The 25,796-nt window shown below is 57.5% G+C and overlaps 1 protein-coding gene across 2 annotated transcripts in view; it reads left to right on the forward strand.

The window, feature by feature from the left end:
• Positions 1-9,229: 9,229 nt before the first annotated feature.
• Positions 9,230-25,796, forward strand: part of ABHD17C (abhydrolase domain containing 17C, depalmitoylase) — a gene marked incomplete at its 5' end in the record, with an annotated part of 32,796 nt that continues 16,229 nt past the window's right edge. For both annotated transcript variants that reach the window (XM_081114928.1, XM_081114929.1), the window contains one exon: positions 9,230-9,831. In XM_081114928.1, the coding sequence (XP_080971054.1) occupies positions 9,230-9,831 (602 nt within the window). The remainder of the gene's footprint in view (positions 9,832-25,796) is intronic.

A 25,796-nucleotide genomic window follows, 5' to 3' on the forward strand; every position in this document is an offset into this window, starting at 1 on the left:
GCAGGCAGGCAGCGGGGTTAGGGGTGATGAGGCAGGCAGAGGGGTTAGGGGCGATCAGGCAGGCAGGCAGGGTGGTTAGGGGCGACCAGGCAGGCAGAGGGGTTAGGGGCGATCAGGCAGGCAGGCAGCGGGGTTAGGGGTGATGAGGCAGGCAGAGGGGTTAGTGGTGATGAGGCAGGCAGAGGGGTTAGGGGTGATGTGACAGGCAGGTGAGTGGTTAGGGACGATCAGGCAGGCAGGCAGAGGGGTTGGGGCAATCAGGCAGACAGAAGGGTTAGGGGCGATCGGGCAGGCGAGTGCTTAGGGTTGATAAGTCAGGCAGAGTGGTTAGGGGTGATCCGGCAGACAGAGTGGTTAGGGGTGATCAGGCAGACAGAGGGGTTGGGGCGATCAGGCAGGCAGATGGGTTAGGGGCGATCAGGCAGGCAGAGGGGTTAGGGGCGATCAGGCAGGCAGAGGGGTTAGGGGCGATCAGGCAGACAGACAGGCAAGCAGTTAGGAGCCAGTGGTCCCAGATTGCAAGAGGGATGTCTGACTGCTGGATTGGGCCGAAACTGGCAGTCGGACATCCCCCGAGGGGTCCTGGATTGCGAGAGGGTGCAGGCCGGGCTGAGGGACCCCCTCACCCTCGTGCACGAATTTTGTGCACCGGGCCTCCAGGAATTCAATATTTCTCTCTGGGGGAGCGGGCGGGATGCAGGCCTCACTGTCCCCACGGTCCAGCCACACACGTCCTTCGTCCCTGTTGGGAAACGGTATAGGACAATGTGAGATCCTGCGCCTTTGATCCCGGAATCAGATCCGTCATCGCGGCCTTAGGGGCCGCAGGGAGCAGCACACCAGAAGACGGGGACGTAAAGGGACTTCTTTTTCTCGCATCACACGGAGCCCAGACGAAGGCCGGCCGGGCAGGCAGCTCCCCGACTCACCACGGAGGATCGAACGTGTGCTGTTCTCTCTTCGTCGTCTCTGACGATGGGACTCACCCTCGTGGTTGCCTGGTGGCTGCCGGGGCTCCGGAAACAACGCCTGCATCCCAAGTGGGAACCCCGGGAGACACGACGGAGGAGGCTGGGCCTGTTGATCTTTCCGGAAGCTTCCACTGGGAGACTGGTGGCCAGACCCGTGTCGGGTGGCCGTCCTCACAGCCGGCATCATAAGTGGGCCCGTGGACACCCGGACACAGCCTGAGCGTGTTAGTAAGAGAGATGGGGGCCCGGCCGGTGTGGCTCAGTGGTTGAGCTTCGACACATGAACCAGGAGGTCACGGTTCGATTCTCAGTCAGGGCACAGGCCCGGGTTTGGGCTTGATTTCCAGTAGGGGGCGTGCAAGAGGCAGCTGGTCCATCATTGATGTTTCTCATCATTGATGGTTCTCTCTCTTTCCCTTCCTCTCTGAAGTCAATAAAAATATATATAATAGCCCTGGCCGGTTTGGCTCCGTGGATAGAGCACTGGCCTGTGGACCGAAGGGTCCTGGGTTCGATTCCAGTCAAGGGCACATACCCTGTTTGCAGGGTCTTCCCCGGCCTGGCCAGGAGGCACCAGTCGATGTGTCTCTCTCACATCAATGTTTCTGTCTTTCCCTGTCTGTTCCACTCCCTCTAAAAATCAATGAAAAATATCCTCAAGTGAGGATTTAAAAAAAAAAAAAGAAAGAAAACCCTAAAGACCCCACCAAAAAGTACTAGATTTAATAAATGAAGTTGGCAACATCACAGGATACAAAATCAACACCCCCTCCTCCCTCAAAAAGCCTATCTAATAAAAGAGAAACATGGTAATTAGCGTACGACTGCTACCCTTCCCATTGGCTAATCAGGGCGATATGCAAATTAACTGCCAGGCAAGATGGCGGCTGGCAGTCAGGCAGCTTAAAGCGAGCATGAGGCTTGCTTGCTTCAGGGACGGAGGACTCCAACGTTCCCCGCCTGCCTTGCCGGCCTCTGAGCTGCAACTCTAAGCAACTATGTTACAAATATAGAAGCTAAACAAAACCCCAGAAACCTTCTTTAGTCTCCGGGCTTCAGCCAGCAGGTTCGCAACATTGTTTCAAATACAGAAGGTAAACAAAGGCCAGAAACCTGCTTCCAGCAGTGGAGGCCTAAGAGCTGGAGTCAAGCCTCAGAGCTAAAGCTGGCTCAGAATAAAACAAAAAGAAAGAAAGGAGCAGTTGGGAGGTTCAGTCACCTGCCAGCCTGAAAACAGCCCTCAGCCCCTCACCCAGACTGGCCAGGCACCCCAGTGGGGACCCCCACCCTGAAAGGTGTGTGACCAGCTGCAAACAGCCATCAGCCCCTCACCCAGGCTGGCCAGGCACCCCAGTGGGGACCCCCACCCTGATCCAGGACACCCTTCAGGGCAAACCAGCTATCCCCCACCCATGCACCAGGCCTCTATCCTATATAGTAAAAGGGTAATATGCCTCCCGGCACCGGGATCAGCGGAGCCGCGAGGTCTCCCAGCAATAGGATCAGCGGAGCTGAGAGGCCTCCCGGCACCGGGATCAGTGTGACAGGGGGCAGCGCCCAAACCCCCTGATCACCCTGTGGCTCTGTGTGTGACAGGGGAAGGCGCCCCAACCCCCTGATCAGCCCTGCTCTGTGCCTGATATGGGGGAGCTCCCCAACCCCCTGATTGCCCTGCGGCTCTGTGTGTGACAGGCTGCGGTGCCCCAACCCCCTGATCGGCCCTGCCCTGTGGGTGATAGAGGGCGGCGCCCCACCCCCCCACCCCCACCCCCACGGGCCCTGCTCTGTGTGTGACAGGGTAGAGCCATAACCTCCCCATCGGCCCTGCCCTGAGTGTGACAGGGGGCGGTGCCCCAACTCCCCTATCGGCCCTACTCTGTGAGTGACAGGGGGGAGCTTCCCAACCCCCTGATGGGCCCTCCTCTATGCGTGACAGGGGGTGGCGCCGCAACCTCCCCATCGACCTTGCCTTGAGTGTGACAGGGGGCGGTGCCCCAACCCCCCAATCGGCCCTACCCTGAGCGTGACTAGGGGTGATATCACAACCTCCTGATCCGCCCTGCTCTGTGCATGACAGGGGGCGGCGCCCCAACTCCCCAATCGGCCCTGCTCTGAGCCCGACCAGGGGCTGCACCTAGGGATTGGGCCTGCCCTCTGCCACCCGGGAGCAGGCCTAAGCCAGCAGGTCGTTATCTCCCGAGGGGTCCCAGACTGAGAGAGGGCACAGGCCAGGCTGAGGGACCCTCCTCCCCCCTGAGTGCACAAATTTTTGTGCACCGGGCCTCTAGCCTATAATAATAAAAGCATAATATGCTAATTGGATTGGACAGTGAACAATCTTCTGGATGTCATTCTGGACGTCCTTCCAGATGAAGCCATGGCAGTGGGGGCTGAGGCAGAGGTGGTTAGGGGCGATCAGGCAGGCGAGTGGTTAGGGGCGATCAGGCAGGCAGGCAGAGTGGTTAGGGGCGATCAGGCAGGCAGGCAGAGTGGTTAGGGGCGATCAGGCAGGCAGATGAGCAGTTAGGGGTGATCAGGCAGGCAGGTAGAGTGGTTAGGGGCGATCAGGCAGGCAGGCGAGCAGTTAGGGGTGATCAGGCAGGCAGGCAGAGTGGTTAGGGGCGATCAGGCAGGCAGGCGAGCAGTTAGGGGTGATCAGGCAGGCAGGTAGTGTGGTTAGGGGTGATCAGGCAGGCAGGCGAGCAGTTAGGGGTGATCAGGCAGGCAGGTAGAGTGGTTAGGGGCGATCAGGCAGGCAGGCAGGTAGAGTGGTTAGGGGTGATCAGGCAGGCAGGCGAGCAGTTAGGGGTGATCACGCAGGCAGGCAGAGGGGTTAGGGGCGATCAGGCAGGCAGGTAGAGAGGTTAGGGGCGATCAGGCAGGCAGGCGAGCAGGCAAAGTGGTTAGGAGCCAGCGATCCCTGGTAGCAAGAGGTATGTCCTACTAACGTATGTCCCTGTCAGATCGAACCTAAACCAGCAGTCAGACATCCCCCGAGGGGTCCCAGATTGTGAGAGGGTACAGGCCAGGCTGAGGGAACCCCCCCCCTCCCCGTGCACTAATTGCGTGCACCGGGCCCCTAGTATATATCTAATAAAAAAAGGAGAGAGAGCCCTGGCTGGTTTGGCTCAGTGGATAGAGCGTCGGCCTGCGGACTGGAGGGTCCCGGGTTCGATTCTGGCCAAGGGCATGTACCTTGTTTGCTGGCACATCCCCAGTAGGGGGCGTGCAGGAGGCGGCTGATCACTGTTTCTCTCCCATCGATGTGTCTAACTCTCTATCCCTCTCCCTTCCTCTCTGTAAAAAATCAATAAAATATTTTTTTTTAAAAAAAAAAAAGGAGAGAGAGATCGGACGAGGCCACAGCTCAGCCGGAGGCCGTGCGCGGGTGACTCACGCCCGGGGCTGCCGGCACTGGCCTGGGCTGCTCTGCCTCCTCCTCACCCCGGGAAGGAGCCGGCTTGGCCTCCTGTGCACGCCCCACCCCGCATCCCTCATCCTCTTTCATTTCCCCGCCTAACGTATACTTACCCGGCGTCCGGCGTCCGTGCCTTCACAGAGCAGCCGGTGCTACATAAACACAAGCACCAGGCAGGGGAGTGTACCCCAGATGGTCTGACCTTCCATCTAAACAACCGGCTCCGTTTGTGAGCACGAATGTCCTTCTCTTACAGTTAAAAAAAAAATGAAGCAAGCTCCCGGCCGGCGTGGCTCAGGGGATGAGCGTCGGCCTAGGAACCAGGAGGTCAGGGTTCGATTCCCGGTCAAGGGCACAGGCCCAGGTTGTGGGCTCGATCCCCAGTGGGGGGCGTGCAGGAGGCAGCCGATCCATGATTCTCTCTCATCATGGATGTTTCTCTCTCTCCCTCTCCCTTCCTCTCTGACATCAATTAAGAAAAATAAAAGGAAAAGGAAACATTCTTGCCCTGGCCGGGTGGCTCAATGGTTGGAGCATACACCAAAAGGTGGTGGGTTTGGTCCCTAGTCAGGGCGTGTACAGGAGACACCCAATTGATGTTTCTCTCTTGCATCGATGTTTCTCTCTCTCTAAAATCAATGAAAACATGTCCTGGGGGTGAGGATTAAAAAAAAAATGTATTCTGCTTATGGCTGACTTGGTGCTACCTTTTACAAGGAGGTGGTCTTGTCTGGCCCGTGTGGCTCAGTGGTTGAGTATTGACCAGTGAACCAGGAGGTCAGGGTTCGATTCCCGGTCAGGGCACAGGCCCGGGTTGTGGGCTCCATCCCCAGTGGAGGGGGCATGCGGGAGGCAGCTTATCAATGAGTCTCTCATCATTGATGTTTCTCTCCCTCTCCCTTCCTCTCTGAAATCAATTAAAGAATATATGTAGACTAGAGGCCCGTTGCACAAAGAGATTCGTGCACTAGGCCTTCCTCCCCCTGGCTGCCAGCACCGGTTTTCCTCCCGCACCCGGGACCCAGGTCTTCGCTCCGACCTCGGCAGAGAAGCCAAGCCTCTTCAGTCTTCAGTCGTCTTCAGTCTTCGCTCCATGCCTGCATATGCAAATTAACCGCCATCTTTGTTGGGTTAATTTGCATGCTCATCCTGATTGGCTGGTGGGTGTACCGGAGTGACACCAATTTGCATGGTTCTCTTTTATTAGTGTAGATATACTAGAGGCCCGGTGCACGAAATTCATGCACTTGGGGCGGGGGGGGGGGCGTCCCTCAGCCCATCTTGTGCCCTCTCACAGACCGGGAGCCCCTGGGGGGATGTCCGGCTGCCAGCTTAGGCCCGCTCCCTACAGCACTAAGGTTGGACATCCTTAGTGCCTCTGTGGAGGTGGGAGATGCCTCCTGTGATGCCAGCTGTGAGTCCGGCTTAGTGTTGAGCGTCTGCCCCCTGGTGGTCAGTGCACATCATAGCGACTGGTCGTTCTGTCGTTCGGCCAATTTGCATATGAGCCTTTTATGCTATAGGGTTTGTTAAAGGAGGCAGTCTTGTCTGACCTGGAACCCCGCATGCCTGTATTGTCCTTGGTCAAGCGCCCTGTCCACCTAGGTATACTGCCCCCACGCCAGCCCAGGTGGTAGTAACAGCCTCACCAGCCTCCCTCCGGACGGTGGAATTAACCAGTGACTTCTATTCCTTCTTTACGTTTTTCTGCACTTGCCAACTTTCTTGCTGTGACCATGTTTGCTTTCGAATAAGCACCCAAATAAATCTATTTGCACAAAAGAAGAAAATAAGTTAAAAATAAATAAAACGAGTCCGTCTTGAGCAACTGAACGCCAGGCTGAGGGGTCCTGATGGCAGGGTTCAGGGGCAGGGGGGCCGGCCTTGAATAGGAAAGACCGATTGCGTTTGGCCAATTGGGACGTGGTCAGTTCCCAGTCCCTGCTGGCCCAGCGGGAGGCAGTTTTCCCGAGGTGCAGACCACACACCGGGAGCTTGTGGGGGGCCGGAGGGACAGCCCCCCATCAGCTCAGTGACGGCCTCACGGCGAGGACCTAGTCAGTCTGCTTGCTCACCCCCACGCCCTGTGCCGCCTCCTGTCCTGGAATGTGAGGAGCCACGCAGGGTTGTGTCAGGGCCAAGCAGGCGGCGAGGTCTCCCGACCTTTCGTAGGTCACAGGGCAGATTTGTTCTCTCCGTGCTGCGTGTCCGAGTCTTCCGACCCTCACGCCAAGGCCCGTTGCTTGCAGATGTGTTAGAGGTGCCCTGAGACCCTGAGTCCTGAGCCCTGGGGAGGACGAGCACCTGGGAAGCACTTTTTTAAAAAAAGTAGCAATATTTGCCCTGGCCGGTGTGGCTCAGTGGATAGAGCGTCGACCTGTGGACTGAAGGGTCCCGGGTTCGATTCTGGTCAAGGGCATGTGCCTTGGTTGCCAGTGGGGGTGTGCAGGAGGCAGCTGATGGATGTTTCTCTCCCATCGATGTTTCTAACTCTCTATCCCTCTCCCTTCCTCTCTGTGAAGAATCAATAAAATATATTTTAAAAAAAATTAAAAATAAATTAAAAAGTACAAATATTTTTGATAGTTAGAGAGGAAGGAAGAGCTAGAGGGAGATAGAAACATCTACCGATCATCATAAAAGGATATTATGCTAATTAGACCGGATGTCATTCCAGACGTCCTTCCTGAGGAAGCTGGGGCCTGGGGGGAGGAGGGGTGGGGGGGGAGCCAGCCGGGGTCCCGGGTGCCTGTGGGCGGTGGGAGGAGGGAAGCCCAGGTCCTGGGGCCAGAGTTGAAGCCGGTGCCGGCAGCCGGGGGAAGGAAGGCCTACTCTTGCAGGAATTTTCGTGCATCGGGCCTCTAGTCAATGATGAGAGAGAATCAAGGATCTGCTGCCTCCTGCAGGCCCCCCACTGGGGATGGAGCCCGCAACCCGGGCCTGTGTCCTGACCGGGAATCGAACCGTAACCTCCTGGTTCCTGGGTCCACGCTCAGCCACGGAGCCACGCCGGCCGAGCTCAGATGACTTTAATGAAGAAATGGTCTTCGGGAGGCAGGTCCCCCAGGTTATTGAGATCAGTGTGGGCGAGTTCACATAGGTGAGGCCTCCCGAAGGAGCCACGATAAAAGTTCATTTAATTCTCTGGGCGTCTGTGAGTGACAGCAGCAGGGCCAGAGAGGCGATTGGGCCGGCTCCCCCGCCCCCCCCTCCCCCCCCCCCCCCCCCCCCCCCCCGCAGCCGCCTTGCCGGCGATCCAGGCGGGTCCCTCCTGCCCCTTCTTCCTGAGAGGGAATTCGGCTGCCAGGCCAGGAGGGATGAGGGCGATGCGGGGGGGGGGGGGGGCCCAGGCAGTTGGCACGGGGCAGGCTCAGGGTCAAGGCACTGAGTTAGAGTAAAAAAGTCACCTATGAGATATTAGTGTTTATTGCATGTCATATTATGCTATTTTTTAAAAAATATATTTTATTGATTTTTTACAGAGAGGAAGGGAGAGGGATAGAGAGTTAGAAACATCGATCAGCTGCCTCCTGCACGCCCCCTACTGGGGATGTGCCCGCAACCAAGGTACATGCCCTTGACCGGAATCGAACCCGGGACCCTTCAGTCCGCAGGTCGCCGCTCTATCCACTGAGCCACACCGGCCAGGGAAATTTATTTCATTTTTTCAAGGGCTGGGCCAGGCCCTGCCTTAAGTGTTTTAACATGCTTATAACTACCTTATGTAGTTGTCTCATTTTATTTTATTTTATTATTATTACTATTATTTGTTAATCCCCACTCGAGGATATTTTCCCCATTGATTTTTAGAGAGAGCGTAAGAGAGGGGGAGAGGCGGAGAGAAACACTGATGCGATGGACACCCATCTATTGGCTGCCTCCTGCACCCACCTCCACCAAACCTGCAACCCGGGCATGTGCCCTTGCCCGGAATCGAACCCGGGACCCTTCAGTCCACGGGCCAGCGCTCTAGCCACTGAGCCAGACTGGCCGGGGCGCACGCTGTGGATTTAAATCGCCGCCGCAGGAGATCTTATTGGGGGTTCAGACCCCTTCAAATCCATGGCCCGAACCCGGTGGAGGTGCGTGCCAGTAGCCGGCAAAGGGCCTGCTGTCACCCCAGGGTGTCCCGTGCGCCTGGGCGCGCGAGGGGCTGGCTGCTCGGCGCGCACGGCCCCGCCTGCCTTTCGCTGACTCGGGGACCCTGTCGGGAGGGGAACAGCCACGACCGCCCGGCCCCACGACCCCACGACCCACCCCTCCCGGGACAGAGGCCGAGACCGAGGCGGCTGGGAAAGCAGCAGGCCCTCCCCACGCTCCCCCAGCCGCGGCTTGGCTACATCCCCAAGGGCCTCCGTGCCGCACAGAACTTGGGGATCGGGGGGACGGGAACCCCAGAAGCCGGGCAGCGAGGGGCCCCGTCCTCCCGGAGGCCACCCGCCCCCGTTGCCGCGGACGCCCTGGGCTCCTCCCGGCGGCCCCACGCGCGGCCGGTTCCCCGGCGGGGAGCGCGCGCGCCCTGAGCGCGTCCGGGGGTGGCGCCGCCGCGCGGTCCCCGGAAGTGGCGGGAGCCCGGGCGGGGGCGTTGCGCGCGGGGATCGGGGCGCCTCCGCCATGGCCGCCGGCTTTGTGCGCCGCGCGCGGGCCCGGGACGTCCACGCCTCCCCGGGGCGGCGGCGGCGGGGCCTCCGCTGACCCCTCCGCGCCCCGCCCCGCCCCGCCCCGCCCCGCCCGCCGGCCCCGCCTCCGCCTCCCTCCGCGCGCGCTCCCCGCGCCCGCGCGCCCGGCCTCGCTCCTGCCCGCCTGCCCGGCCGGCGGGGGGGTGGACCCAGCCGCCCCGATGCCCGAGCCCGGCCCCAGGATGAACGGCTTCTCGCTGGGCGAGCTGTGCTGGCTCTTCTGCTGCCCGCCCTGCCCGAGCCGCATCGCCGCCAAGCTGGCCTTCCTGCCGCCGGAGCCCACCTACACGGTGCTGGCGCCCGAGCCGCGCGGCCCGGGCCCGGCCGCCTCGGCCGCCCCGCTCCCGGCCGCCCCGGCGCCCCCGCTCCCGGCCGCCCCGGCCCCCGCGGCCACCCCGGGCCCGGCGGCGGCGGAGGAGGGCGCGGGCGCGTGCTCCCTGCACCTGAGCGAGCGCGCCGACTGGCAGTACTCGCAGCGCGAGCTGGACGCCGTCGAGGTCTTCTTCTCGCGCACGGCCCGCGACAACCGCCTGGGCTGCATGTTCGTGCGCTGCGCGCCCGCCGGCCGCTACACGCTGCTCTTCTCGCACGGCAACGCCGTGGACCTGGGCCAGATGTGCAGCTTCTACCTCGGCCTGGGCTCGCGCATCAACTGCAACATCTTCTCCTACGACTACTCGGGCTACGGCGTCAGCTCGGGCCGGCCCTCGGAGCAGAACCTGTATGCCGACATCGACGCCGCCTGGCAGGCGCTGCGCACCCGGTGAGCCCGCGGGGGCGCGCGCGGTGGGGGGCGGTCCGGCCCGGCCGGGCCTGGGCTGGGCTGGGCTGGGCTGGGCTGCGTGCGAGGAGGGGAGACGGGTCGGGTCGGGTAGCGGGGGGCTCCCTCCTGGACTGTGCGTTCGCCACCTCGTGCGTCCTGGCCTGGTTTCCACCCCCCAATCCTTTCCATCACCCTTGAGGGTCCTTGGAGAGCTCAGATTCGGAGGGTTTTGCAGGCTTGGGCACGTCTGGGTGCCCCCGTCCCCCTTCATTCCCGCGGTTGGGTCTTCTGTGGCTCTGGTCACCCCAAGTGGCGCGTGGGGTGCTCAAGTACCGGCAGAGAGAAAAACTACTGGGTTGGCGTGGAGTGTGTGTGAGCTGGCGGCCAGGAGACAAGGTCCCTGGGGCTCCCGTGACCTTGGGCCAGGCACAGGGCGCCTGGAGACCTCTGGTTCCTGGTAAGCTCAGGGGTGAGATGGGCCACCTGCCCAAAGGCTGTGTGTTAGGGGGGTACGGTGCCCTGCGGGGCGGCACCGTCGGGGCGGCTCTGGGCAGAGCAGGAGGGCCTGGGGGTGTGTGAAGTTGGCGCCCTGGTGGGCAGGACACGAGGGGTGCCCGCCCGCCGCCTGGCGCCCTCCCTGAGCCTGGGCAGCAGCCCAGGGTGCCTGTGGGTTTTACAGGGTTCGGGGGTGCTCTTTGCCTTGGATTTGCACCCGCAGGAGGACGGGGACGTGTTGGTGGAGGGAGGGCCTTGGCCAGGCCAGGCTCCAGTGGAGGGCCATCGTGCCAGGCCAGCAGGACACTTGAGGGCCATTCTCCGCTCAAAGTGGGGCGGTCACTTCACCCGGCGCCCATTTTTTTTTTCTTTCTGTCTGTGACTTGCCCTTTCCCGCCTGAGGTCAGTGATGGGTGGGCACACCCAGGAGGGTGTCTGCAGGGACAGCTTCAGGGGACAGGGTCGCAGAGCACGTCTGGGGCCTGGCCGGGGCCCCTACACGGCTCTTCTCTAAAATGTGTTTGCCGAGCCCCGGCCGGTGTGGCTCAATGGATAGAGCGTCGGCCTGCGGACGGAAGGGTCCCGGGTTCGATTCCTGGTCAAGGGCGCATGCCCGGATGGCGGGCTCGATCCCCAGTGCGGGGCGTGCAGGAGGCAGCCGATCCATGATTCTCTCTCATCATGGATGTCTGTCTCTCTCTCCCTCTCCCTTCCTCTCTGACATCAATACAAATATATTTAAAAAAATAAAAGTAAAAATCAAACGTGTTTGCCGGGCTTGTTCACGACCCTGTCCCCATTCCTGAGCCTAAATAAGCTCATATGTTAGTTACCCTTTGGTGTTCTGGGGAAAAAAAAGGGCTTGTCCACCAGGAAATACTTAAGATGTCATACAGGTTGCTTCTCCGAGTTCTGAATTCCCGGCGAGTCCGCCCGATCCCAGCTTTTCCGGGCGGACGCGGAAGTCGTATGCAAATACGTTGAGTCAGAGAATCCACAGGTCGGTCAGAGCCACCTGTTCCGGGAAAGGCTGTCGAAGGTGTTTGTTTGTTGTTTTTTCTTCAAATATATTTATATGGATGTCAGAGAGGAAGGGAGAGGGAGGGAGAAAGAGAAACATCCCGGATGAGAGAGAATCATGGACCGGCTGCCTCCTGCACGCCCCCTATTGGGGATCCAGCCCACAACCCGGGCCCATGTGCCCTTGACTGGAATCGAACCCGGGACCCTTCAGTCCGCAGGCCGACGCTCTACCCACTGAGCCACACCAGCTAGGGTTCAAAGGTAGGTTTTACACAGGGTCTATGGGGGGCTGGAATTGCTGTCGGTGACGGAGGTATTAAAAGGAAGGGTTCGGGCCTGGCCGGCGTGGCTCAGGGGCTGAGCGTCGACCTAGGAACCAGGAGGTCAGGGTTCGATTCCCGGTCAGGGCACACTCCTGGGTTGTGGGCTCGATCCCCAGTGGGGGGCGTGCAGGAGGCAGCCGATCCATGATTCTCTCTCATCATGGATGTTTCTCTCTCTCTCTCCCTCTCCCTTCCTCTCTGACACCAATCCTATATAATAAAAGGCTAATATGGAAATTGTCCCCTTGACCAGGAGTTCGACTGGAAGTTTGACCAGGGGGCGGAGCCTGCTGGCCAACCGCCCGCAGCCCCTCCCCCTGGTCACCCCCACCTCTGATTGCCTCCCCCACCCCAATCAGGGGCTGGGCCGGCCAGACCCTACCTGTACACAAATTTGTGCACCGAGCCTCTAGTATATGTGTGTGTGTGTGTGTGTGTGTGTGTGTGTGTGTAAAATAAGGGTTTGGCATTAGGCTTTTTTAATTGACACAGTGAAGCTCTTCCTTGAGTGGGTTTTATAATAAGATGCCCGTGGAACCCTGTCCCTCCCTACCTGAGCGTCCGCACGGAAATGGACGCCTGTCGGAGACCAGGCCTGCCCTTTGGCCCCCGTAGGCAGGTGTGTCGGCGTGACAACATCTGTGAGGCGTAGCTACTTCCTGGAGGCCGGGTCACGCTCAGTTGAACGCAGGGCGTGGTTCTGGAACAGGGTTTTGTTTTGAATTATCTGACGAGGTATCTACATTCTGCCCACGGTTTGTTTAAGGTTAAGCCGGAATGCCTACCTCGACTGCCAGGCACGCCCGTCAGATGGGAGGGTCTAAGGATTCGAAGAAACCTTACCTGACCTCTGTCCTGGGTGTTTCACACATTTTAAAGATATTATTATTATTATTATTTTATTATTATTATTGCATTTACTGGTCGATTCTTGTGTGTGCCGTGACCGGGGATCGAACCCGTGACCTCAGCGTATTGGGACGATGCTCTAACCGACTACGCTACCCAGCTGGGGCCTCAGACTCTTTGGATTGCGACTCCCACAGTAAGAAACACATTTTGTATCTTTTTAAAAAATATATATTTTTATTGATTTCGGAGAGGAAGGGAGAGGGAGAGAGAGAAACATCCATGATGAGAGAGAATCATGGATCGGCTGCCTCCTGCACGCCCCACACTGGGGATCGAGCCCACAACCCAGGCCTGTGCCCTTGACTGGACTCAAACCTGGGACCCTTCGGTCCGGAGGCCGACGCTCTATCTGCTGAGCCAATCCAGCCGGGGCTATATTTCTATTGATGTCAGAGAGGAAGGGAGAGGGAGAGAGAGATAGAGACATCCATGATGAGAGAGAATCATGGACCGGCTGCTTCCTGCACGCCCTGCACTGCGGGTCGAGCCCACAACCCAGGCACGGGCCCTGACTGGGAATCGAACCTGGAACCCTTCAGTCCGCAGGCTGACGCTCTATCCACTGAGCCACACCGACCAGGGCCCAATGAAACGTTTTAATCTAGGGCCGTGGTCGGCAAACCGCAGCTCGCGAGCCACATGCTGCTCTTTGGCCCCTGGAGTGTGGCTCTTCCACAGAATACCACGTGCGGGCGCGAACATACAGTGCGATTGAAACTTCGTGGCCCATGTGCGGAAGTCGGTATTTTGTGGAAGAGCCACACTCAAGGGGCCAAAGAGCCGCATGTGGCTCTCGAGCCGCAGCTTGCCGACCACTGATCTAGGGCAAGGAGAGAGATGGGGTATTCGTGGTTCCGTTCACCACTGATAAATAAGAGACTCACAGCCTGAGTGTGAATGGCAGATGAGGAAAGACTTAACATTTCATCCTCTCATTCATTCATTCATTCATTCATTGGACCAGCCAGCCATCATCCATTAAACACGCATGTAGCGATTCCGTGTTTGGACCAGACTTAAGATTTCATCCTCTCATTCATTCATTCATTCATTCATTGGACCAGCCAGCCATCATCCATTAAACATGCATGTAGCGATTCCGTGTTTGGACCAGACTTAAGATTTCATCCTCTCATTCATTCATTCATTCATTCATTGGACCAGCCAGCCATCATCCATTAAACATGCATGTAGCGATTCCGTGTTTGGACCAGACTTAAGATTTCATCCTCTCATTCATTCATTCATTCATTCACTCATTGGACCAGCCAGCCATCATCCATTAAACACGCATGTAGCGATTCCGTGTTTGGACCAGACTTAAGATTTCATCCTCTCATTCATTCATTCATTCATTCATTCACTCATTGGACCAGCCAGCCATCATCCATTAAACACGCATGTAGCAATTCCGTGTTTGGACCAGACTTAAGATTTCATCCTCGCCGAAGCCGGTTTGGCTCAGTGGATAGAGCATCGGCCTGCGGACTGAAAGGTCCCAGGTTCGATTCCGGTCAAGGGCATGTACCTGGGTTGCGGGCACATCCCCAGTAGGAGATGTGCAGGAGGCAGCTGATCGATGTTTCTCTCTCATCGATGTTTCTGACTCTCTATCTCTCTCCCTTCCTCTCTGTAAAAAATCAATAAAATATATTTAAAAAAAAAAAAAGATTTCATCCTCTCATTCTTTCATTCATTCATTCATTCATTCATTCATTCACTCATTGGACCAGCCAGCCATTATCCATTAAACACGCATGTAGCGATTCCGTGTTTGGACCGGACGCTGTGGTCGGCCCCCCGGCGTGTCGTGAACCCCACACGGTCCCTTTGTGCCGTGGAAACACGGGTTCGGTCCCAGTGGCGTTTGGAATGTGTCAGCACGCGGGGCCGTGTCACGACGTCCGTGTGGCTTCGCGGGATCGGAACAGGAAAACCCGTCCGTCCGGGGACGGCGGCTGGGACCCCGGGCCGTCAGAGCGTCTGTCCGTGGCGAGTGGCCTGCCCCGTGTGGGTCTCTCCGGGAGGAGCAGGGAGTGGCTTCCCTGGACCTGCTGGAGGGAACGACCTCACATCCCCGCTCTGTGGTCTCAGGGGGGCCGTCCAGGCCACCGAGGGGGCAGTGCTGGGAGGCTGCGACCCTGAGCGAGCAGGGAACCTGTTAGGAATGGCGCCAGACGTCGGGCGAAGGCACGCGGATCCTTCCAGAAAGGAAGCAGGCGGCACCCTGTACGAGACCAGCCATGACGAAGAGCTAACTCTAAAACCGGGTGTGTTGAAACTGAGGGAGGCGGCCAGCGGGCGGGGCTCAGTGGTTGAGCGTTGACCTAGGAACCAGGAGGTCAGGGTTCGAGTCCCGGTCGGGGCACAGGCCCGGGTGGCGGGCTGGATCCCCAGTGGGGCGCGTGCAGGAGGCAGCCGATCCGTGATTCTCTCTCATCATGGATGTTTCTATTTCTATCTCTCTCTCTCCCTTCCTCTCTTTGAAATCCATAAAAATATATACTTTAAAAAATGATAATGGCAGTAATAATAATGATAAATAATAAATATTTTTTATCATTTAGTAAGAGCACACTGGGCTGTCAGCGTTGTTCAGCGTGATCAGTACAACTAGAGGCCTGGTGCACGAAATCCGTGCAAGAGCAGGCCTTCCTTCCCCTGGCTGCCGGCACTGGCTTCCCTCCGGCACCCGAGACCCAGGCTTCCCTTGCAGGCCCGGCTTTATCCGGAAGGTCTTCTGGAAGGACGTCCGGTCTAATTAGCATATTACCCGCTTATTATTAGAGAGTATCAGGGCTGTAGTCACCGCAGGCTCGGATCATGGGGAACACCAGGTGCTCCCATCAGAAGGCATCTGTAATAATGAAAGCGTAATATGCTAATTAGACCAGACAGTCGAACGACCTTCCGGACGTCATTCTGGACGTCCTTCCAGACTAAGCCACGGTGGCAGGGGCTGAAGCAGAGTGGTTAGGGGCAATCAGGCAGGCAGGCAGAGGGGTTAGGGGCGATCAGGCAGGCAGAGGGGTTAGGGGCGATCAGGCAGGCAGAGGGGTTAGAGGCGATCAGGCAGGCAGAGGGGTTAGGGGCGATCAGGCAGGCAGAGGGGTTAGGGACGATCAGGCAGGCAGAGGGGTTAGGGGCGATCAGGCAGGCAGGCTGAGTGGTTAGAAGCTAGCGATCCTGGATTGTGAGAGGGATGTCAAACAGGCAGTCGGACATCCCCTGGGGGGTCCCATTTTGCGAGAGGGTGCAGGCCAAGGTTAGGGGACCCTCCTCCTGCCCGCCCCCCCCCCCCCCCGCATGAATTTCGTGCACTGGGCCTATAGTGTTAAAGAAATCGCTCCCTCCCTCCCCACCCTGCACACATGTAGATAACAGCAGGGCAAGCCTTGCTTGGTGGGTGTGGGCTGGGGGGTGTTGGCTTTATTTGCAATGAAGGGGAAAGAGCATCTTTGACTGGGCCCAGCCTGTCCTGTTTTAGCTTTGGGGCAAGGCAGATGCATTCGTATTTTTAAAAATATATATATATTTTTATTGATTTCAGAGAGGACGGGAGAGGGAGGGGTAGAAACATCGATGATGAGAGAGAATCATGGATCAGTGTCTCCTGTCTGCCCTCCACTGGGGGTGGAGCCTGCAACCCGGGCACGTGCCCTGACCGGAATCGAACCCGGGACCCGTCGGTCCTCAGGCCGATGCTCTATCCACTGAGCCAAACTGGCTAGGGCTATGCATTAGTAATTCTTCTTAAATAAATTGTTATTGATTTCAGAGAGGAAAGAGAGAGAGAAACATCCATGATGAGAGAGAATCATGGACCGGCTGCCTCCTGCACGCCCCCCGCTGGGGTTTGAGCCCGCAACCCGGGCCTGTGCCCTGACGGGGAATCGAACCCCTGACCTCCTGGTTCCTAGGTTGAGCCACGCGGCCGTCCCTGCATTAGCATTTTAAGTCGGGCTGCACCTCATTGACCGAGGTGTTTATGTCCCCAGAGGCGCCCTTAGAGGAAGCGGAAACCTTACCACCTGTCACCCAACACCCGCCGCCCGGGCCTTTGCACACCGCGCCTCCTCGGCTCCGCTCCGTCGGCCATCGCGTGTCCCGTCCGGGCCGAGCTCTCAGGGCCTGCTCTGCCTCCTTCTGGAACCAGGCCCGCCTCCGAGCTCAGGGTCAGGGGCGGAGAGGACGAGGAGGCGGAACCCTGTCTCTCTCCCCCACGCAGGGCATTCTGGTTGCTTTTTAAAAATTTTTTAAAAATTTGTATTGGCCGTAACCGGCTTGGCTCAGTGGATAGAGCGTCGGCCTGCGGACTCAAAGGTCCCGGGTTCGATTCCGGTCAAGGGCATGTACCTGGGTTGCGGGCACATCCCCAGTAGGAGGTGTGCAGGAGGCAGCTGATCAATGTTTCTCTCTCATCGATGTCTCTAACTCTCTATCTCTCTCCCTTCCTCTCTGTAAAAAATCAATAAAATATATTTAAAAAAAAAATTTGTATTGACTTCAGAGAGGAAGGGAGAGGAGAGGGAGAGAGAGAAAAACATCCACGATGAGAGAGAATCAGGGATCGGCTGCCTCCTGCACGCCCCCCACTGGGGATCGAGCCTGAAACCCGGGCCTGTGCCCTTGACCGGGAATCGAACCCGGGACCCTTCAGTCCGCAGACCGACGCTCTATCCACTGAGCCACACCAGCCAGGGCTCAGATCCATCTTGCTCCAGAGCTGTTTTTCGGGGTGTCCTGGGCAGAACAAGGCCGGGGGGAGGGGGGGAGGGGGGGCGTGTGATTATGCGGACGGCACGTTCTGCGATGCCAGATTGTTGTAGGCTGGTTCGACTTCTTGATTTATCCCCGTCCTCTTAAAGAGCTCCAGGGAGGTTCGGAGTCTGTGCTGGCAATCGCTGAGTTTTTCAGTGATCATTGCCGCCCTTCTAACTTGAAACATTTGCATTTATGCATATTCCGTGGCCGGTAGCGCAGCTGGTTAGGGTGTCGTCCCCCGTACACCAAGGTTGTGGGTTCGGTCCCCAGTCAGGGCGCGTGTACAGGAAGCCGCCAATGATACATCAATTAGTGGAACAGCACACCAGCGTTCCTCTCTCTCTCCTTAAAAATCAATAAGTAAAAAATTAAAAATATATATATATATACACATATATTAGCCCTAGCTGGTGTGGCTCAGTGGATAGAGCGTCGGCCTGCGGACTGAAGGGTCCTGGTTCAATTCCGGTCAAGGGCACAGGCCCGGGTTGCAGGCCCATCCCCAGTGTGGGGCGTGCAGGAGGTGGCCGATCCATGATTCTCTCTTGTCATGGATGTTTCAATCTCTCCCTCTCCCTTCCTCTCTGAAATCAATAAAAGTATATTTAAAATACATACAGATATATATATATATATATACACACACACATATATATATATATACATATCTATCTATCTATATATGTTAGAAAAGGACTATTCACATGCTAATCGTTTCTAAACACATTTTATATAATTAAGTTGGATTAAAATACATTTTCAAAAAATATTTTTTTAATTGATTTCAGAGAGAGAGAGAGAAACATCAGTGATGAGAGAGAATCATGGATCGGCCGCCTCCTGCACGCCTCACACTGGGGATCGAGCCCGCAACCCGGGCCTGTGCCCTGACCGGGACTCGAACCCCGACCTCCTGGTTCCTACGTCGACGCTCAACCACGGAGCCACGCCGGCTGGGCTACCTAATATTTTGGGGGTTTCTTTTCTCAGAATCACAGGATCTGAGCGTGAGGAGGAGTGAGGAATCTTGCACATTTCGGTCCTGCCACAAACCCAGCCCCTGAGGGTGGACGGAGGTTGGGTGCTGGGCTAGGGCTTGCATAGCCTCTCATTGTCCGCAGGTTTTCTCTGGCTCAGAAAGAAAAAGAGAAAATCTCCAATTTGCATTTGAAAGGTGACTTTGAATTCCCCTGGAGAGCCGCGCCCCCTCCCCCTGCGAGGGAATTCCGCGTTTTTGTCTCAAGGTTTTTCTGAAGGAGAAAAACGCCGGGCGAACCCCTGGAAATCCATTGAAGGGGAGGAAAGGCATTTTCTAAGGCGGCGGCCACTGGGGTGCCTTTGCCGGGGAGGGGGGCTCCCCCCCGCCCCCCCATGGCTCTGGGAACTGTGCCCTTTGTCCCCTGAGGCCTGATTAGATGCAGGTGGCGAAGGATTAGTCCACGGAGCCCTGGGGGAGGGGGGCCTGGGGGGACCTGGGGGGGCTGGGGGGACCTCGGGGGCGCCCGGGTTTGCATCCCCCGGCCTGGCCGTGGCTCTGTGCCTCAGTTTACTCTTATGTGCACCGGGAAAGGACCGCAGTGTTTGCCGTGAATAACACTAGTAGGTCACTGTCCACCGAGTGCCGGTATTTGCGTGCGGTGGGTGCGAAAGGGGCCACGCGCTGACCGGACAGCTCAGGGGCGACCTGCGTGGCAGTCACCACACAGGACGGCCTGAAATGAAACCTGAACCAGAAGCAGTGGTGGTGGGCAGGTCCGTCCTAAGCCGGTGTCTTCCCTGATAAGGTACAACCTTTACCGTAGCGGAGCCTGTCTGTCTTTTTGCCTCGATGATAACACGCCCTTGAAATGTCTGGGTCACTTGTAACTTCCCTTTTTCTGGAGCCCCTGGGGCAACACCAAATGTTCTGGGCGCCAGGACAGATGCCACAAATTCCTTCATTATCATGTGAATTGATCCTGCCTAAGTATGTGTCCATCATTTTACTTTTTTTATTTTTTAAAATATATTTTATTGATTTTTTACAGAGAGGAAGGGAGAGAGATAGAGAGTTAGAAACATCGATGGGAGAGAAACATCGATCAGCTGCCTCCTGCACACCTCCTACTGGGGATGTGCCCGCAACCAAGGTACATGCCCTTGACTGGAATTGAACCCGGGACCTTTCAGTCCGCAGGCAGACGCTCTAGCCACTGAGCCAAACCGGTTTCGGCGCATCATTTTACTTTTTATCCTATCACAGAGGTTTCCCCGCTTCGCTTGATCCCACCGCCTTAAATGTGTCACCCATGAGTTTCATGTATAAATACGGACGTGACCCCGCCGTTCTCCGGAGCACTACCTCCATTCGTTGAGGTTCTGCTTCCCGGCCGATGTCGACAGTTTGGCTCAAATAAACTCACAAAAATGCTTTACAGGTTTCAATGGTTTTTTTACGTGAACAGTGGAAATGTGAATTTCGGCCCCGGCCCTGAGCTCAGGGGGTTAGAGCGTCGCCCCAGTACACTGAGGTGGCCGGTTCGATCCCCGGACGGGGCACAGACAAGGACCAACCAGTGAGCGCATTAATAAGCGGAACAACAAATCGATGTTTCCTTTCCCCCCCCCCCTCAAATCAATAAATAAGCCCTGGCCAGTTTGGCTCAGTGGATAGAGCATCAACCTGTGAACCAGGAGGTCCCGGGTTCGATTCCCGCTCAGGGCACAGGCCCGGTTGTGGGCTCCATCCCCAGTGGGGGGCGTGCAGGAGGCAGCCGGTCCAGGATTCTCTCTCATCATGGATGTTTCTCTCTCTCCCTCTCCCTTCCTCTCTGACATCAATAAACATATATTTAAAAAATAAAAGTAAAATCAATCAATAAAAACAATGGAAGAAAAATGAATTTTTTTTTAAATACATTTTATTGATTTTTTACAGAGAGGAAGGGAGAGAAATAGAGAGTTAGAAACATTGATGAGAGAGAAACATCGATCAGCTGCCTCCTGCACACCTCTTACTGGGGATGTGCCCGCAACCCAGGTACATGCCCTTGACCGGAATCGAACCCGGGACCCTTCAGTCCGCAGGCCGACGCTCTATCCACTGAGCCAAACCGGTTCCAGCAGAAAAATGAATTTTTAAAGCCGCTGAATAGACGGAGGGAAAGAAACGAAACGGTTGACAGTCAACAGCCTTTAGCGATGTGAGCAGCCGTGTCTCTAAGGCAGCAGTTCTCACCCTTCCTCACACCGCGACCCCTTTCATACGGCTCCTCCTGCTGTGGGGACCCCCAACATAACCTTATTTCCGTGGCTGCTTCATCGCTGTCATGTCGCTGCTGTGATGAGTCGTCACGTAAATATCTGATGTGCAGGATGGATTTTCATGGTGACACATTGAACATCATGAAGGCACAGTGATGAATCACAAAAACAATCTGTCATTATAGATGCGTTTTCCGACGGTCTGAGGCCACCCCTGTGAAAGGGGCGTTCGACCCCCAAAGGGGCCGCGACCCCCAGGTTGAGAACCGCTGAGAATCTAAAGGGTTTTGGCGTCGCCAGCGCACTGGGCGCACCTGCTCTGTGACCGAAGCCTCGTCTGGGGGTGGGGGGGGTTGGGGGGGGGGCGCATGGCGGTCCAGGGGGACACTCCGGAGGGACCTTGGGGGGAGTGAGCGGCTGGCACCAGCCTTGGGGTGTCGGTCGGCAGCCGGGGCGAAGCTGCCGTGTATTCCTTTGGACTTAAACCTGCTCTGGGCGGCGATCTCTGACGTTGCCGCCATCTGCAGCGACTTCTGTCCCTGTGTGGACGGAAAGGGGCCCCGCCCTCACCCGAGCCGCTCAGGGGGGCCTGCGGGGCGGCCTGGCAAACTCCAGGCTTCTAGTCACCACACAGGGTGGCCTGACATTAAAACTTCTTTTGTTTTCAAAGAAAGGAGGTCTTTTTAATATGTATATAATGTATTGGTGTCAGAGAGGAAGGGAGAGGGAGAGAGAGAGACATCCATGATGAGAGAGAACCATGGATCGGCCGCCTCCTGCACACCCCCCACTGGGGATCGACCCCCCCCCCCCAGCCCGGGCATGTGCCCCTGGCCGGGAATCGAACCCGGGACCCTTCAGTCCTCGGGCCGACACGCTATCCACTGAGCCACACTGGCCAGGGCTGAACTGAAAACGTTTACATTAAAAAGCAGTTGGTAGTGGGGCAGTCATGTCCGAGGCCAGCATCTTCCCGGACAAAGATCAGCTCCAGGCTTTACTGGGCCTGCTGTCTTTTTGCCTCTGAGATGACACACCTGGGGAATGTAACCCCCCTTCCTCCAGACCCCTCGGGGCAGGACAGATGGCACCGGGGCACAGGCCACGGAGCCCCGCCTTGTAGGTTATGGTTTTAACTAGAGGCCCGGTGCACGAAATTTGAGCACGGGGGGGGGGGGTCCTCAGCCCCGCCTGCACCCTCTCCAATCCAGGACCCTTCAGGAGATGTCTGACTGCTGGTTTAGGCCCAATCCCTGGGATCCGGCCTAAACCGGCAGTCGGACATCCCTCTCACAATCCTGGACCGCTGGCTCCTAATTGCTCACCTGCCTGCTTGCTTGATTGCCCCCAACTGCTCCCCCCCCACCGGCCTGGTTTCCCCCAACTGCCCCCCCGCCGGCCTGGTCATCCCCAACTGTCCCCCCCGCCGGCCTGGTTGCCCCCAACTGCCCCCCCCCGCCAGCCTGGTCATCCCCAACTGCCCCCTTACCAGCCTGATCGCCCCTCACGGCCCTCCCCCGCCGGCCTGGTCACCCACGCAGCCTGCTGTTCAGTCATTTGGTCGTCCCTCACTAACCCCCTGCCCGCCTGGTTGCAGGCAGCCGTCTTGTGAGGGCATGAGGGTCAATTTGCATATCCCCTCTTTATCACATAGGATAGGATCAGCAACTGTTCATGCTCCTGCACCCACCTGAGCAAAAGAGGCAGGTGTCCATCACCTTGTTACCCAATCCCAGGGGTTCCCCCCACCCCCGCTTTGCTTGCTCCCGCCTCCCTCATCCGTCCCCCACGGATCTCCTGTCGCCCACCTCCGCCCCTCCTTCGATTGCAACGTATACAAATAGGCGAACACCCCCTTCCCGGAGCACGAGCCCCGTCCGTTGAGAGTTCAGCTTCCCGGCGATTGTCTAGATTGTCGGCCGTTCGGCTCCAATAAACTCACAGAAACTCTGCAGGTTTCAGTGTTTTCGCACGTCGACGGCTGCTTTCTAACGATTCCGCCCGCCCGCCTGCCCGCCCGCCCGTGAGTGAAGCAGCCGGGTGCACGCGGTCCAGCCTCCTCTCCCTCCCTCCCCCCTCCTCCCTCCCTTCCTCCTCCCTCCCCCCTCCCCCCTCCCTCCCCCCTCCCTCCCCCCTCCCTCCCCGTGCTGCTCGGTTTTATTTCTCACTCCCCGTCCCTCCGGAAATGGGCCTTAAACAGCACGATGACCTGTTTTAAACTCGTTTCTGTCCGTGCATTTAACATCGGGCCAGCGTTTCCCGCTGAGGCCAGGAGCTCCCTTCCGCGATGGGGAGTGAAAACCCTTAACAGCCACTGTCCCGCCCGCCCCCACCCCCCGCCCCCCCACCCGCGTCCGTGGGGCCTCGGCCTCGAGAGGGAACCAGGGAGGGGGCTCCCCCGGCCGTGCCCACCGGGGACGGGCCATGCGATCACGCCAGCTGCTCACGAGCTGGGCCCCTGGCAGTTCTCAGGACGGGTTTATGCACCGAATCCCAGGTTGGGCTCTTCTGTTGTTTTCTTTTAATGCATTTTTTTATTATTATTATTAATTTCAGAAAAGAAGGGAGAGGGAGAGAGAGAGGTAGAAATAGAAACATCAGCGATGAGAGGGAATCATGGACCGGCCGCCTCCTGCACGCCCCGCACTGGGGATGCAGCCGCAACCCGGGCCTGTGCCCTGACCGGGAATCGAACCCCGACCTCCCGGTTCCTAGGTTCACGCTCAGCCACTGAGCCACGCCGGCCGGACAAGGGCTGTGTGTATGTTCTTGTGTGGTTCTGAGGCAAATACAGGGAGGAAGCACCTCCTCATTCTTTTTCTCCATTTTTTGTTCTTGTCCATCCTCCCCCGAGGATATGTTCCCATTAATTTTTAGGGAGAGTGGAAGGGAGAGGGAGAGACAGAGAGACACATCGATGCGAGAGAGACACATGGATGGGTCGCCTCCTGCACGCGCCCCGACCAGGGCCCAGGCCGGGGAGGAGCCTGCCACCGAGGTCCGTGCCCTTGGCCGGAATCGAACCCGGGACCCTTTGGTCCGCAGGCCGACGCTCTATCCACTGAGCCAAACCGGCCAGGGCCTGATTCTCTTTTGAGTGCCCTTGGGGTATCCTGGGGAATAAGTCTCAGTAAGTACAGCCCGGTATGTCACCAGGCACCGGGTTATGCTTGTGTGGAGCCCTGGCCGGTGTGGCGCAGTGGTTGGGTGTCGGTCTATGAACCAGGAGGCCACAGTTCGATTCCTGGTCAGGGCACAGGCCCGGGTTGCGGGATGGATCCCCAGTGTGGGGCGTGCAGGAGGCAGCCGATCCATGTGTCCCTATCACATCCATGCTTCTCTCTCCCCTTCCTTCCTCTCTCTCTACAAATCAATTTTAAAACAATTTAACATGACATGAGCGGTGAATTCCACTTTAATGGCAGAATTTAACATCTTTGCTCAGATAACAGATTCACGCAGTGATTAAGTCAGAGAGAAGCAATGAGGACTGAAAGCTAACAGAGAGCCCGGCCGGCTGCCGGCGTGGCTCAGGGGCTGAGCGTCAACCTAGGAACCCGGAGGTCAGGGTTCGATTCCCGCTCAGGGCACATACCCTGGTTGTGGGCTCGATCCCCAGTGTGGGGCATGCAGGAGGCAGCCAGTCCATGATTCCCTCTCATCACGGATGTTTCTCTCTCTCTCCCTCTCCCTTCTTTTATTTTTTTTTAAATATCTTTTTTACTGATGTCAGAGAGGAAGGGAGAAAGAAACATCCACGATGAGAGGGAATCATGGACCGGCTGCCTCCTGCACGCCCCCCACTGGGGATCGAGCCTGCAACCCGGGCCTGTGCCCTGACCGGGAATCGAACCCAGAACCCTTCAGTCCGCAAGCGGACGCCCTATCCACTGAGCCACACCGGCCATGGCTCCCTTTCTTTGTGAAATAAAAAAATATATGTTTTGAAAAATAAAAAGAAAAGAAAAAAGAAAAGCTACCGTGGCCCCCTCCCCCCGGCCCTCAGCACGAGGGGGGGGTGGGGGGGGGCGGGCGGGCGGCTTTCAAGGTCTCTGTTGATGCTCTGCTGAGAAATACGGTGGCTTTTCTTGGCCCTCCAGCCCCGCGGGCTTCCTCTTGCTATTTCCAGCCTCTGAGGTTATTTTTGGGTCTCCCCTGGCAGCCTTTGTGATGCTAAGTAATGGACTGGCTTCATCCCTGTGTCTCCAAGACCTTCCATATCTGAACCCGCCTCCCCGCCTCCCTGCAGCCCCGCCTTCCCTGGGGCCTGGAGGGGTGGGTCCCCCAGGCCCCTGCTCCCCCCGCCTCTGTCACCCAGACTCCTGGCTGCTCCTCATGGCCCCTCCCAGCTCCATCCCTTGGTCCAGCTCCTCTGATATCCCGTCCTCAGCCGGATGCCCCCCCCCACCCCCCCCCAGTCAAGTTTCTAGGCCGGCCATGGGTTTTCATGTCCAAGTTCATCCTTGCCCTCCGACCTCCCTTTCTCTATTTTATTCATTTTATTATTTTATTTATTTTTTAAATATGTTTTATTGATTTTTCACAGAGAGGAAGGGAGAGGGAGAGAGAGTTAGAAACATCGATGGGAGAGAAACATCGATCAGCTGCCTCCTGCACGCCCCCCACTGGGGATGTGCCCGCAACCCAGGTACATGCCCTTGACCGGAATCGAACCCGGGACCTCTCAGTCCGCAGGCCGACGCTCTATCCACTGAGCCACACCAGCCAGGGCTGTTTTTTTTTATTGATTTCAGAGAGGAAGGGAGAGGGAGAGAGAAACATCCGTGATAGCAGAGAATCACGGACCCGCTGCCCTCTGCACGCCCCCCACTGGGGATCGAGCCCGCCACCCGGGCCTGTGCCCCTGACCCCCGTGACCTCCTGGTTCACAGGTCAACACTCAGCTACTGAGCCCTGATACCTTCAAGTTCTGGGGGGGGGGGGGCTGGGGGGGCTCCTGGGTGCTCCTGCCCTCAGCTGCCTGGAGAGCTTGCCTTTCTCCTGTCATCTCCGTCACACACGTGAACACCTTTTATTTTTGCGGTGGGCGGTTTTTTGCAGACAATGAGGACACGTGCCTTCACTTGGCCAGTGTTTATCAGCTGCCCCACTATTGGTGTTTTCCGTCCCGTACCAGGCCCCGGCCGGTGTGGCCCAGCGGATAGTGCGTCCGCCTGCAGACCAAAGGGCCCCGGGTTCGATTCC

Source organism: Myotis nattereri, assembly GCF_964212035.1.
Source record: "Myotis nattereri genome assembly, chromosome: 21".
In the NCBI taxonomy this organism is placed as follows: domain Eukaryota; kingdom Metazoa; phylum Chordata; class Mammalia; order Chiroptera; family Vespertilionidae; genus Myotis; species Myotis nattereri.